This window comes from Asterias rubens, chromosome 9 (genome assembly GCF_902459465.1).
Source record: "Asterias rubens chromosome 9, eAstRub1.3, whole genome shotgun sequence".
Lineage (NCBI taxonomy): Eukaryota > Metazoa > Echinodermata > Asteroidea > Forcipulatida > Asteriidae > Asterias > Asterias rubens.
The window spans coordinates 2,665,519-2,680,602 of record NC_047070.1 but is presented as its reverse complement, the minus strand read 5'-3'; the positions used below and the strand labels follow the sequence as shown (position 1 = coordinate 2,680,602).

Genomic DNA, 15,084 nt, shown 5'->3' with positions numbered 1-15,084 from the left:
GTCGATATGAGCTCCCCTCAGTATTGGCAAACTTGTCAACTTCCAATACCTTGGGGAGCTAATATCAATTATAACACACCTCTTGCTTTTTCTGTATTCTGGTTGGCTGAAACACTGTCACGTGGGATGAACTAATAGAGTCTAGTGATCTGGAGCGCGTGTTTTGCGGGAACTAGTTCCCGAGCGGGCACTAGTCTTTAAAAATAGTGCCTGGTTACAGCGCCCTCTCTTGACTTGAACCGTGAACAGCAACTACAAAACTTCCTTTCTTTTCCAGATTTCTGTGCTTTTTTCACATTTAAGACCGAGCTGTGTATTAAAAACACATATTGACTGGCATAATTCGGTAACTAGTGTACGTCTATTCCCCCTCGGGCCTGTGAGTGACCAGAAGAGGGGCCTATTTCCCTCTTCTGGTCACTCAAATTCCCTCGGGGGAATAGACATACATGTACACTAGTTACCACATTGCCAGTCAATATGTGTATACTAGTCACCCTCAAACCATGTTATATTTGTATAATAATATGTAGCTAACCTGTAATGGATTGAACATAACGTCAGCTGGTAAACTGTCTGTTTGCTGTAAACTGCTGAGATTCTGTCTGTGAAAGATCTCGATGTACTGACCGCAAAGTTCTGAAGCTGAACTGAAACATAATCATTATAATCAAATTTTAAATGATAAATTTATCGGGAAATAAAAAAGTAGGCAACAAAATGTCACTTCAGATCATGACCTCCACTTTGACCTTTATGGCTCAGTGGAAGTAAAGTCGTTTGTGGCCGTTGAGGGCGTTTTGGTACACAACCTAAATTGACAATCAGTGATAAAGTGAGTGATGAATCTTGGAATTTCTAGTAAAGGGCAGATGTTTGCGTTCATAGATAATCTTTTAATTTGATTCGTGGAATAAACATTGAACAGATCATAATAGTAACTAGTAAATAATAACTTGGGAGGCTAATCATCCTGATTCGCAGCTAAGAGCTAAATTGCGAAGGACGCGGCTACATCGTGTTTGAGAAGCAGGCATGCAAGGGGGCTTTTTGCAGCCAGCCACATCAACCCATTATGACCACGGAGCACAGCCAGAGATCAAAAGTTTTTGATCTTTTTCTCAGGGAGGAAAATCGATGGTATGGAAAACCCTCGTGGCACAACGTGGCACAACAGAGAACCAACGCACAACTCAACTCACACCAGGGTCACCTTGGTGAGAGGTGAGCGCTTTATGCACAAGTCAACCGTAACATACCTTGCTTCCAGAAACTGGACAGCGTTTCTAACAATGGCCGCTACAAGTACAACAACCTCTTCATTACAAAGCATCTGGGTGCATTTGACCTCTGACCTCTCAGTGCAGGCAGCAATGACTAATCTACTAAGTAGTGCCGGCAGGAGATGTTGATAGAGAAACTGGAGGTTTGTTGGATCCGTTGTGGTCTTTGTGACGATGCTGAGGAGACTTTGACACGTAGCAACGCATTCATCAGTTTTGGATGCATCGTTAGCTGTAATACAACAACAGGGTTGAAGCTAACAATAATGATGATAATATGGATTTATAATGCGCACTTCTAAAAAAAAAAGTGATTAAAGCGTCTGCACAAAATGAAAACATTATACTAAGGGAAAATGAAGGATATCGCTAGCTGTAATACAACAAAAAACACAAATTGAATGCCAACGTTCGTCAATAATAATGATAATAATAACTAACATTTGTATAGCGCTTTCCACAGGCGTTCAAAGCGCTTTAGCATTGTCTGAAAAGATGTGTTTTTAACCGAGTCTTGAATGAGCTGATTGAAGATGAATCATGGATGTAAAGAGGGAGCTTGTTCCAGCAAGTTGGTGCAGCTACTAAGAATGCTCTATGACCATAGCGGGTATTCGTGCGTGGACCATTGGAAAGTTGAAGATGGATGTTGAATGTTGATTGAAGGCTCATGGATGAAGAAAGCGACTTTTGGGAGATGAGACTATTGATGTATGTGGGTGCGAGGCCATGTCTTGCTTTGTAAACAAGGAGAAGAATTTTGAACTTAATCCGATTGAGAATAGGTAGCCAGTGTAGAGAACGAAGAACCAGTGTAATATGTTCATGACGCTTTACAAAGGGAAGGTATAAATTTAGTAATGACTCTGAATACTAATGGCAAGAAAAACTTGCTTGGTAAGAAGTACAGCCGCTTTGGATAGTTTATATAACACCCAAGCAGATCCTTGCCATTTGATTGGAGGATTGTCCGTCACGTGATAGCAAATAAAATTACCATTGCACGCTGAGGACGCTGAGTCACTCACCGTGCTTTTTCGTTCCATCCGAAAAGTACCATTGCACGCTGCCAGCGGCAATGGTACTTTTCGGATGGAACGAAAAAGATGAGTAAAAACATCACTGCGTGCGCGTGTCTTTGGTAACGCAGCAGTGTTACTGCAAGGCATTAGTAAAATTACTAGCATTCGGCTTCTACAATTAAAAATTGTAGGCATACGCTTTGTTTGTTTTGAAAGTTGTATCTTTCAATCGAAATGACAAAGATCTACTTGGATGTTATATAAAACAAATAATGAATGTTTTTCATTCGTGCAATGGTGCGAATATGTTCATTCGTTGAAAGCTGGAATGTTCCATTCAACTCGGCTCCGCCTCGTTGAATAGAACATTCCATCTTTCAACTCATGAACATACTCGCACCATTGCACCCATAAACATTCGTTATGTGTATAATAATGCATTTTGAGTAACTTTTCACTTTGAAGTAATGCTATTATAGAAAAAGATCGCACTTTTTATCCCCAAAATTTGAATCTGATAAATTGATGCAGTATTCCAATTGCAAACTGTTGGACATAACTGCTCCAGGTTTTCGGCAAGATCTCAAAAATGCTACCGCCTTTTCACAGATTAATTTTATGGTATATATCTACACTTATAGGGTTCAAATTATGGAACGTACACAAACGCGCCCAATCCATTTAAAGGGAAGGTACACTATTGGTAATTGTCAAAGACCAGTCTTCTCACTTGGTGTATCCCAACATAAGCTTAAAATAGCAAGCCTGTGAAAATTTGAGCTCAATTGGTCATCGAAGTTGCGAGAAAATGACGAGAGAAAAAAACACCCTTGTTGGACGAATTCGTGTGCTTACAGATATGAATAACAGATTTTCTGGCTAGAAATCTTTGTGGCATTATTTTAGTGAGAAATGACCTCTTTCTCAAAATCTATGCTACTTCAGAGGGAGCCGTTTCTCACAATGTTTGATACTATCTACATCTCTCCAATGCTCGTTACCAAATCAGTTTTTGAGTAATCAGGGAGATTATTAAAAAAAAATTCTTCCATAAAAACTGATGTGTGTTAGCACTGTATACTCAGTACTCCCCCCCCCCCCCCCCCCCGAGTTCTGTGAGAAAAACACAGGCATATTACTCAGGTTGGATTCGAACCCACGACATTTGCAATTCTAGAGCAGTGTCTTACCAACTAGATCACCGAGATTGCCCGGTAGCTAGAGGCAGTTCAAATCAGGGAGATATATATTTTCACCATAATGGGGGCAGAGCTTCCATAACCAGGGAAATTGTCAAATTTTGCTCAGTTAAACATGGTAAGATTAGTGTCTTTTCAGGAAACTTTCTGCAGAATCAAGGAGAGCTTTGGAATTACAAAAACAACAAAATGGTGCTAACAGAATGAAAGAATTCATAACAAACCTGTGCAGAGGAGCTCTAGATGCTTCAACAGTTTCTCAACGATACTTTCCACTAGTATTGGTTTGGTTGCTAAGGCGGCCATACTGGATAGAATTGTATGATGGGATACCGCTGCGACTTTCTGGCTGTCTCCTGAACCTACTTCCATTGGCTCTAAGAAAATGAAGACCAGGATTAGATTACTACTGTTATTATTATTATTTTTATTATTTATTCAACATAACAAAATATCAACACAAAATAAATACAGGAATAACAAAACAAAACAGCAAGGACAATAAGCCAATGGCTCATGCATGGAATTACTAAAGTTAACTAAATAACTGTTTCAGATTCGGAAGCCTTTAAGTCCAATACCACTGGCAACATTAAAATGTATAAAAAATCTAAGAAAGCCATAGGACGTTATCAAGACCCCTCAATGAAGGACAATTTTGAATTGGAATCTTTAAAGATGGTTGGGTTGGAGTAGTTGGTATCTTTCCTCACCTTCCACCTCTGCTTTTTTTCCTCCCACATCTAAAACTGAAACTTCCTTCTATATATTCTCTCCACTAGGTTCTTTGCTAGTACAGTCATTAAGTTCGCTTTTTCGAGAGTCCTAGGCTTCACAACCAGAATGAAATATCAAATGAAATAGTTCAATAGTTCATAGTTCAATTTATGAAAATGAAATTTGTGATTTTCATTGGTGGGTTGTTTATACCTGTACTGAGATTCATTAGCAATGCTGGTAGGACAGTCTGTTCAGTAACTGATGGGTAATGTGTTGATAGGTAGGTCAACGACCTCTCACTCTCCTGTCTGGTAAACGAGAAAAAGAAGAAAATATTTTAAGGTCAACTTTATTTAAAAAAAATTACATGTGTGTTATGAGGAATATAGTCTAGGTCCTTAGCTGTTCAAAGAAGAAATAATTGAAACCAGAATCCTAACTGATGAAAGTGGCACTGGTAGATCACAAATTGGGAAAATTTAAAAACCTTGAAAACACTAACCTTAAATCCTTGTCACCTTCGGAGAGTAAAGTCTTGGTCAGGTGGTCAGCAATGAGAACTACTTCACTCTCTGCTAGGAGGCCCTTGGTCTCGACGAGAAGACCCAATCCCACCGCTGCCACCGATTTCAGAGAGTTATTTGTCTCTGAAAGTACTGATATGAAGACGGTCAGGGCTCTGTCTTTGTGGAGTGACACCGGATTAGGGAAATCATTGTAGGGAAATTGCATGGAGACACGGATGAAAGCTTGGAGCACAGAGAGAATATTTTGCCGCATGTTGGCCTGGGGAAAATCAATTTGAACGAATATTAGGCAGAACGTTTCAAACCTTTTTGATTAGACAGAAAACAATTGCTGAACAGAAAAGATTTACAGTGAACCAGTTGCAAACAATATAAATCATATGGTATTTTCAAAGGTAACTCTGCTTTTGACACAACTCACCAGACGTCATCATCACAACTTAGTTTTGGTTGCAGCATTTTTTGAGTCATTGTCCGGGTGTGTCTTACACCCGTTTAAAGCCATTATACACTTTCGGAACAGAAAAAAAAAAAGTTCACAGATTTACAAATAATTTACAGGGTTTACAGAAGGTAATGGTGAAAGACTTCTCTTGAACTATTATTCCATGAAATGCTTTACTTTTCAAGAAAACATTGAGAATTACGGATTTATTTGAAACACATGTCATGACACGGCGAAACGTGCAGAAACAAGGGTGGGTTTTCCCCGTTATTTTCTCCCGACTCCGATGACCGATTGAGCCTAAATTTTCACAGGTTTGTTATTTTATATACAAGTTGTGATACACGAAGTGTGGGCCTTTGGACAATACTGTTTACCGAAAGTGTCCAATGGCTTTAAGACAGGCGCACCAGAGTCACACCGAGCCAAGTAGATTAGAAGCAACTCTAGGTCGACCCAAATAAATTTTGGTTTCAGACAGGCGAACTCAACATAACCTTTTGAATTGGCTCGGCTCATGACTCAAGATTAAAATGTCTGAAACCAAAACGCTCCAAAGTCGTTCCGACTTCTATCGCGTCGAGTCGCTCCTTACTGTTTCAGATGCAAACTTTTCATGTACTTAATAACTCAGAATTTGGTTCGGCGCGACTCTAGAGCGCCTGTCTAAAATTAGTGTTACAGCATTTTAGACAACTCAGCGTGTATGCCCTTACTATCATTTTTACGTGAAATTTGGCTCCCAAATGATTACATTCTACAGTGTATAATAAATTACCTGTAGGTGTTTATCAAACTGTTGAAGTAAGAGTGGAATAATGTAGGATAGAATCTTGCTGCAAACTGCTTCTGTAGAACTAGCGACAGCTTGGAGTAGACGACAACTTGGATGTAAGAATCTCAGGTCTGGCTCATTGATGTGCTTCTGACATTCTAAAGAAGAAAAAAAAACAAAAAAAAACCAATATCATAAATTTAATTTCAAGGGTGTAAAATGGAGTTGAAAGAAAATGTGTCAATGTATTTTGAGTAATTTTTTTTACTTTAAAACCATTTTCTTAGTTTTGAACATGTGGCATCAACCTGGGGTTTAAACAAAACTAAAACACAGATTAAATCATTCTTAAATGTGTAAACAAATTTAAAATAGTCTGGGTCGACAAACAACTTTCCTATCACATACTTTATCAGAATGACATAGACTTAAAAGATAAAATGAACGCCCACACACACCTTTAAGGATTTCGTCCAGGAAATAATCCAGGGAGAAAACAGCGCCCTCTTCTGACCGGTCATCAGACACAGCTTTCAAGAAGCAGCAAAGAGACCCTAAAGCAGCTTGTTCAAGTTCACCACTAAACGACTGGAATACCTAAGAGATGTAAAATAGATTCATAAGAAAATTCACCCAGGTAAATATCGTTGTCCAACGTGCATTTTTTTAACATGTGAAGGAAATAAACAGAAGCATTTGAAAGGATCCTCATTTCACAACCATGCAAAGCTCTCCCCTCCCTAGCAACAGCACTTACATGAATGAATACATGTATCATCATACATAAACATGTCGTAGCCGAGCAGTCAAAGGCACCAGACTCAAGCTCTAGTGTTTCTGATCAGCAGAGTGTGGGTTCGAGTGCCGGTCTTAGCACTTGAGCAAGACACTTGACAATTTATTTGGTCCGTCCTTCGGATGGCACGTAATGCTTTTTCACGAACACACTGCACTTGTAGTTAAGAGAAGCGGTTTGTCTTGACGTTTCAAGCGTGGTTGGCTGCAGATTGCGCCAAATCACTTTGTAAGCCTTTACAAGGTGCTATACACACCTGCAGGCATGCATGCTTCGTTTTTAAACAGGCATGCAACTGCCCGTTGAAAAAAAAAGAGGAAAATCTTCAAAGGCACAACGCAAGTGCGGAGCGAGGCAGCCGAACGCCACGAGACATGATACCCACAATGGTACCCTAGAAAATGTTGAGGTTTATTATGCTCTTAGGTGCATTGTTAGCATGTACTAGGCTTATTTGACATGATTGTAGTTGTACACTATTGTTGCAAGGCATATATTAGGCTACAAAAAAAACATTTCACGTAAAAAAAACCCACCAAAACGCCCAATTCCATTTTCTCCTTGGTAAAGGGCACCCTTATAAGGAAATTGTAAATTTCTATTGGAGTATTCCAAGGACATCAAGGCAATGACCAGGGGGCATGGAGGCAATTGCCTTCAGTGCCTCCGTGAAGTATCAGGTCTGCACCTGGGTCTCATTATTCTTTGCTCTGCATATCTGTCGTAAAAATTATCAATATCAACGCCATGAGCACCAAGCTGTGGTGAATACCGGAGCTTTTTAAGTGATTTGATTGGATTTGAATTTAAAAGGATAGAATACAGCAAGAATATGTCAAAATAATAAACATAGTAACAGGAGGATAACAATCAAAACAAATAAACGAGAGTAGAAAACAAGAAGGATAAACTAGCTGCCCAAAATTATAAAAAGATAGCTCCAAAGAGCCAGTAATTTAGACTTCATTCAGTGGGGTCCTTAAATAAAAATACGAACAAAAACAAACAAACTTTTTTTTAAAGTGTTTATCATCATATCACTCAATTACTGGATCATTAAAACCAGTGATATGGGTCAAACAAAAACGAAATAAGGCCAAGTACTTTATGTTTTTTGTTGAAATTTTAATAATTTAATTAAGTCCTGCAGTCTAACCACTGAACTACAATGTTCTTGTTCAGCCCAAATTCTTTTTAAAGATTATCAAGTGATATCTTGAATATTTTTACCTCTTTCCTGCAGTAAGACCACACAGCTTCCAGGTAATCCTTTAAGTGTTTAGCGCCATACACCGGAGCACACGCTGCTAGGGTCTCAAACGCATCTATCTTGGCACTCTGTAACTCAGAGGCAAGCTTCTCCATCAGCAGCGGTAGACAGAACTGCAGACAAGCAAAAAAAGGAAGTTAAAGTAGGATTTGAAACTTTGCATGGTGGGAGTATAATGTATGCTTTGTTTTTGGAAGGGCATCAAGGTTACTTGGTTAAGAGCACCCAATGAGGAAGTTGTACATTTCTACTGCAGCATTTGACGGGCACCAAGGCAATGACCAGGGGCATGGAGGCAATCGCCTCCATTGCCTCCCCCTGTGAAGTATTCGGCCTGAATCAGGTGAGGTTCGGGTAGCACCATGTGTCAATCTATTTGAGTAGTGTTGGTTCTGAAAAGAACCAGTGGTAGACAACTCAACATTGCTATCAAGGAAGAAAGACAGACGAGTTGTGCTTTACGTACATCTTCCTAAACAGTTAAAGACACTTTACACTATTGGTAATTGTCAAAGTCTTCTCCAGTTTTCTCACCAGTCTTCCCACTTGGTGTATCTTAACATATGCAAAAAATAACAAACCTGTGAATATTTTTAGCTGAAAGTTGAATTTTAGTCAAAGTTGCGAGATAACTATGAAAGAAAAACACCCTTGTCACACGAAGTTGTGTGCTTTTAGATGGTTGATTTCGAAACCTCAAATTCTAAATCTGAGGTCTCGAAATCAAATTCGTGGAAAATTACTTCTTTCTCAAAAACTATGTCACTTCAGAGGGAGCCAATTCTCACAATGTTTTATACCATCAACCTCTCCCCAATACTCGTCACCAAGTAAGGTTTTATGCTAATAATTATTTTGAGTAACTACCATAGTGTCCACTGCCTTTAAACTGAACTTCTGTTTAACCATTTCTACTGATTACAATCAGACCTATGAGCCCATCTGTAAAAGGAGCCCATCTGTAAAATGTCAACACACTTTCAAATAAAACAACTGAGGTTTGTCTTTCTTGACTAGCTTGTACATGTGATTCCCATCTTCAAAGTAAGTTTTAAGGAATAGGAAACTCTCTCTGAAAATTCCGAACTCTTGAAATTGTGGGAAATTTTTACGAGTCAAAGGCCATGATATTACCTCCGCAAACTTCGGAGTACCCGCCAGACAGCCTCTGAGTCCTTGGATAAGACTGTCCGTTGATATTCCATGAGGGTCGTTGGGTGGAGGACGGAAATCAATCGGAAAGTAGCAAGACGTCACTTCAAATAACTCCTCAGCGAAAATACCTGGAATGAAGAGGAGAGGTAATAAAGTGCAATATACTTGAATGGTCAGAGTGTTGTGAGGGGGGGGGGGACTTCTAAGGTCAACAATATTTTTAAAATTTGTATTATTGTCCTGAAATAGCCGAGAAGAGAGGTTCGCACATGTGCTATCCTAAAACAGATTAGGCGTAATGCTAAAAAAGTACAGCTTTTTCGACTACAAGTTTATGGAAAAACCTTCACAGTTTGTATGGATGAAAAAAACCTTCACAGTTGGTATGGATGGTTCTAGACTTGCCATTTTTCATTGTCTTATATTTGTTTTACTGTGAAAAGTCCACTTCTCCTTACACTTGAGGATTTAACCCTTTGTTAGTATGGGTCTAGACTTGTCATTTCTTTGTTGTCTTATTTTTGTCCATGTAATGTCAACTTCTACATGTACAATTATACTAGAATGTTCAACACTTCTTTTGCCAACCATTCAATATCATCCACTATAGTTTTAACTATGCCAACCTGTAATATGACATTATATCATCCACATTGTTTTTGAATAATTATTCCAGCCTGCAATATTAAATCATGAAGTGAATGCATTTACACAGTACAGTCAACCCTCCTACGGTCGGACCATTTAATATCACCCATTGTGGTTTTGAATTGTATTCACTAAACCAGCCTGCAATATGACATCATGTTGTTAATGAATCTACACAGTACACAGTCAATCCTCCTACGGTCGGACCATTTAATATCACCCATTGTGGTTTTGAATGATGAATAAAACGTTTAGTTGACTCACTCTGTAAAAATGCCTGCAAGTCCTACAAGGTTTCATTAATGGTCAATAAATAAATCAAAAATCAGACTTTTGCCTCACAATCCAGGAGCAAAACTTACCGATAGGAAAATGTTGAATAAGAGTTTGTACAATCTGGAACGCTGTGAGGAGGTTACGTGGATCTTTTTCACCATCCATGACCTGGATGAAACCATACACGAACTCTGACCCCAACTCCTGTAACTCTGACAACCAAACAACAACAGAAAAAATATGAGCGGTATCTGAACCGTGAACCTTAGCAATGCCCTGTGTTGAAAAAAAAAAAAATAGCACTGTCGAGCTGCTGATCGCCAGATAGAAAAACATTCAATAGGAAAAAAATGAATCATTTGCAGGGCTTAAAATATAACTGAACCTGACAGACGCAAGGCCAGTAGTTATAGCACCTGGCCAGCAAAACTGCAACCATACAAGGCCAGTGCATGTTTAAAGGCAGTGGACACTATTGGTAATTACTCAAAATAATGATTAGCATTAAACCTTACTTAGTAACGAGTAATGGGGAGCTGTTGATAGTATAAAACATTGTGAGAAACGGCTCCCTCTGAAGTAACGTAGTTTTTGAGAAAGAAGTTATTTTTTCACAAATTTGATTTTGAGACCTCCGATTTAGAATTTGAGATCTAGAAATCAACCATCTAAAAGCACACAACTTCGTGTGACAAGGGTGTTTTTTCTTTCATTATTATCTCGCAACTGCAATGACCAACTGAGCTCCAATTTTCACAGGTTTGTTATTTGATGCATATGTTGCGATACACCAAGTGAGAAGACTGGTCTTTGACAATAACCAACAGTGGCCAGTGTGTTTAACTTAATGCAAAAACACAAAACAAACACAACCCTCGCACCAGCAAGATCTTCGAGCTTAATGACACGAGAAGACAGACATGCAACTTCCTAATTGCAAAAAAAAAGAGCAAACGGTCGATCGCTATTAACTTTTGTGTTTTTCGGTTTTCTATGGCACTGTTTTGAAAAGAAAAAGAGGAAATCTGTTGATCGGCTGAAAAGTTGCGTGGCTGAGATAAACACAAAATGTAAATCTTACCTTCCAGCCTGGAATACAGGAAATTATTGATGATTGAGTAGACAGACTGTCGGTCAGTCTGAACCAGCGATTGAACTTGAACCTCCTTAAAGACGTTAGTGCAGATCTTGACTGCATCACCAGCCGCTAAAGAACTCAATGTACTCTGAGAGAAAATGAGAACAATAATCTTCGTCAAGTAGAGCTATTGTTTCAAGCAGGGTCCAATTTCATCAAGTTGTTGCGCAGGAAATTCTGCTTAGCAAATTTCTTCGCTAAGCAAGAAATGACATGGTCACTATAATGGCAGCATATGGTATTCTGGCTGGGAACTCTATGTTTGCAAAGTCACAAAAAGCAGATAATTACCAATATTTTCCTCGAGTTTTAAGCACTAAGCATGAGTTTTAAGCACTAAGCCGACGATATGGAATTTGGCTAAATTTGATCCATAAATTCTTACCAATGAAAGTATGCCATAAATGGTGTGGGGTGTTACAGAGTGGTGGTCCTTTAGTCTGTCACAGAAAAATGCAGTCAGTAGTCCAGCTGGAAAAAGAGTAAATAGTATGAATTAATAAATCACAAGGGAAACTGACTAGGTAAATTTTAAGTGATTTGGGGTTAAATAAAGAACAGTTGACTACAGCGGAGTTTGAACCAAATGACCTCCGAACAAATAGATTGGCGCTCTAACAACTGGGAGACCGCCAACATAGGGCTATATGGTTCAGTCGTGGAGCTCCGGCACGTTAATCCAGATGTTGTTGGTTCAAATCCTGCTGGAGTAAATTTGTCTTTGTTCCACCCCAAATCAGTAAATGCTATGATGAATTAAATTAACGTCAGTTTAGTGATTGACCAGAAAGGGGGGAGAAAAATTTGTTTAGATGTTGTACTCATTTTCCAATAGATATGCGAGTGGAGAATTACAAGTCTCTAAACTCATGCTAAAATGGTTTCAATGGGAGACTTTTAAGGCCGGTTTATAGTCGGTCGCGCGACCATCGTTTTATAGGCCTAAGCGATGAATATCAACTGTGTTTTTTAGGATCGCGTGTCAAGATTTCCATCGCGCGACCGACTAAAAACCGGCCTTAAGAATGTCCTTTTTCACAGTTTTTGCTTATGCTTAGACCTACAAAAAGGACCTTTATGTTGCCAGCATCTCAAAAGTCTCCTATTGCCATTGTATTCGATACCCTTCCAGAGCAAAATCTTTAAACATCTAAACCATCAAATGACATCGTTCTGAGAAAATGGGTCCATATATTTTTGTACGTGGATGTAAAATTGATTAGTGCTTAGCTAAATTTATTGTTTAACAAGTCTATGAAAATGGACCCTGGTCCAAATTGAGTCTAAATGTTTAAAATAATGATAAGTTTCTGGTTACTGAGAAAATTCTTAGAGTGGTGGGGGAAGGGGGAACACTCTCCAGATTTACAGGCAGTGGACACTATTGGTTAATTACTCAAAATAGTTATTATCATAAAACCTATGTTGATTACAAGTAATGGGGAGCGGTTGATAGTATAAAACATTGTGAGAAACGGCTCCCTCTGAAGTGACATAGTTTTCGAGAAAGAAGTAATTTTCCACGAATTTGATTTTGAGACCTCAGATTTAGAATTTGAGGTCTTGAAATCAAGCGTCTGAAAGCACACAACTTCTTGTGACAAGGGTATTTTTTTCTTTCATTGTTACCTCGCAACTTCGACGACTGAGTGAGCTAAAATTTTCACAGGTTTGTTATTTTATGCATATGTTGAGATACACCAACTGTGAAGACTACTCTTTGACAACTACCAACAGTGTCCAGTGTCTTTAAAAGACATTAACATTGCAGGCCCTAGATTGTATTACCCTCATCTGCTGAAAGCTTATTCCTTGGTAATTGATGAATTGTTTTAGCCAGAAGCAATGTACTCCTTCCTCTGATGTCATTTTCTTTGCTGGTCAGGTACGGCCTGTTGATCAAAAAGTGTGTATAACATTGGAAAGATTAAAGAGATGTAAAATTCGCATAGGGGATAAAGAAGAATAATTATGGTTTTTACCCATACACTGATGTGTGTTAGCACTGTATACTCAGTACTTTCCTGAGTCCTGTGAAAAAATATCACACGCATGTTACTCGGGTGGGATTTGAACCCACGACCCTTGCAATTCTAGAGCAGTGTCATACCAACTAGACCACCGAGATTGCCCGGTAGCTAGAGGCAGTTCGAATCCTATGTTTTGGCACTGGGTACCGCAACGATATAAGAGATGTTAAATTTGCATCTGGGATAAGAATACTAATTTTGGTTTTACCCATACATTGATGTGTGTTAGCACTGTATACTCCTTTCCCGAGAAAAAATATCACAGGCATGTTACTCGGATGGGATTCGAACCCACAAAATAAATGAATATGGACTACTGAAAAATCTTCCCTGATGACTAGCTCTATGTTATAATCCACAACATGTTGTGAATCTACCCTTCATTTACGAACACTGGTACTTCAGTTCAGTCTTACCCAAGCAGTTCAATTAGCTCCAGCAGCTTCAGTTCACCATTGCAGACTCCTAAACAGAAAAACAGAAACAAAATAATTTATGAACGGGATAGAAATGTTTTTCAAAGCTTTTGTTTCATGTCATTTTTATCAAGGAGATAGAAAAAACTGAACCTTCAATGTACAAAATCATGTTTCGATACTAATCCCTATGTGTAAATGTATTGCTTACGTTGGAAAAATGTCCGTATTCTGCCTAAACTATTTCACACATTTTTACCAAAAGGTGTATGAATAATTTGAGTAAACAAATGGAAGTTCCGTATGGCGCCACTACTTTTTCAATGATCTAATTTACCTCAATGATATATCCCTTTTTGTAAAAATGAGTGAAAAAGTGGTGGCGCCATACAATAATTATCCGACAGTTATTCCATGGAGGTAGAATAACATAAACATTGTTTTTAGGATTTAAGGCATTGCATGGTGAGGTATCAATGTATATTTGGTTTGCGGTAACACCATGTGTGTATCTACTTGCCAGGTAGAGTTTGTTCTTAGAGAACTGTCTTGCTTAATTCTACTACTGCAGAGTATTACCTGGGCGGATGGTATAGAAATAGGTTTGGACTACTTTAGGTAATAGTATGGATCGTAATTAACTGTACTACCGCGGAGTCAGTTCTTGGGTTGGTCTCAACGTTTCGACTAGCTTGCCCTAGTCATCGTCAGGACTGAAGAGGTAAGAGATAAGTGGGTTTATTTATTGGGGTTCAGAGGATCCAGCGTACAAGTCAATCAATGCTCTGATTGGTTGAGTGGTTGGCGGCCTTAGGACTATTGTTAGGGTTGCCCATTGTGTGAGAAACCCCTTGGGTGTAGTGAGGCGTGTCAGTAACTCAGTAGGCTGGGGGTTGTTAGAGGAGGATGGTGGTAGGATAGTGTGCCAAAGGGTACCGGTCACTTCGGCACCTTGCAAACTCGGCACCTGCAAACTCAGCACCTTACAAACTCGTCACCCACAACCTCGGCACCTTGCAAACTCGGCACATGTACAGATACTAACTCGGCACCCAGTTGAAAAAGTTCGATTTTCACACTGCGCGAGGCCTCATTTTTATGTTAAAGTTCAGTCCCCACCATAGTCCCATAAAAGGCTTGATTCTGTTATTAGTAATAACATAGCAAGTATTATTAGAATATAATAATCGTAACATTTAAAAAAAAAATAGCACTGGTGGAAGCAATGTGCACCACAAACGATCTTTTGTGTACGCCGTAGGCTAGAGCTATCACGCACAAAACTGTCGCGGAGCCGTCGGGAAATTAGTCCCCATATCACGGGCCGGTGCCTTTCGGCAAATCATGGTCTGGAAGCAAAAATCCATTGAAAATCATTAACCAA

At 39.1% G+C, this 15,084-nt stretch overlaps 1 protein-coding gene across 2 annotated transcripts in view; it reads right to left on the bottom strand.

Annotated features, from left to right (window-relative positions):
- The window catches only part of LOC117294355 (MMS19 nucleotide excision repair protein homolog), a 47,947-nt gene that overhangs the window by 7,614 nt on the left and 25,249 nt on the right, over positions 1–15,084 (bottom strand). For both annotated transcript variants that reach the window (XM_033776725.1, XM_033776724.1), the window contains 14 exons: positions 13,701–13,749; positions 13,043–13,146; positions 11,640–11,725; positions 11,198–11,342; positions 10,203–10,328; positions 9,172–9,320; positions 7,998–8,150; positions 6,430–6,568; positions 5,975–6,129; positions 4,727–5,010; positions 4,435–4,532; positions 3,729–3,881; positions 1,260–1,515; positions 539–650 (listed from right to left, as the gene is read on the bottom strand). In XM_033776725.1, the coding sequence (XP_033632616.1) occupies positions 539–650; positions 1,260–1,515; positions 3,729–3,881; positions 4,435–4,532; positions 4,727–5,010; positions 5,975–6,129; positions 6,430–6,568; positions 7,998–8,150; positions 9,172–9,320; positions 10,203–10,328; positions 11,198–11,342; positions 11,640–11,725; positions 13,043–13,146; positions 13,701–13,749 (2,009 nt within the window). The remainder of the gene's footprint in view (positions 1–538; positions 651–1,259; positions 1,516–3,728; positions 3,882–4,434; positions 4,533–4,726; positions 5,011–5,974; positions 6,130–6,429; positions 6,569–7,997; positions 8,151–9,171; positions 9,321–10,202; positions 10,329–11,197; positions 11,343–11,639; positions 11,726–13,042; positions 13,147–13,700; positions 13,750–15,084) is intronic.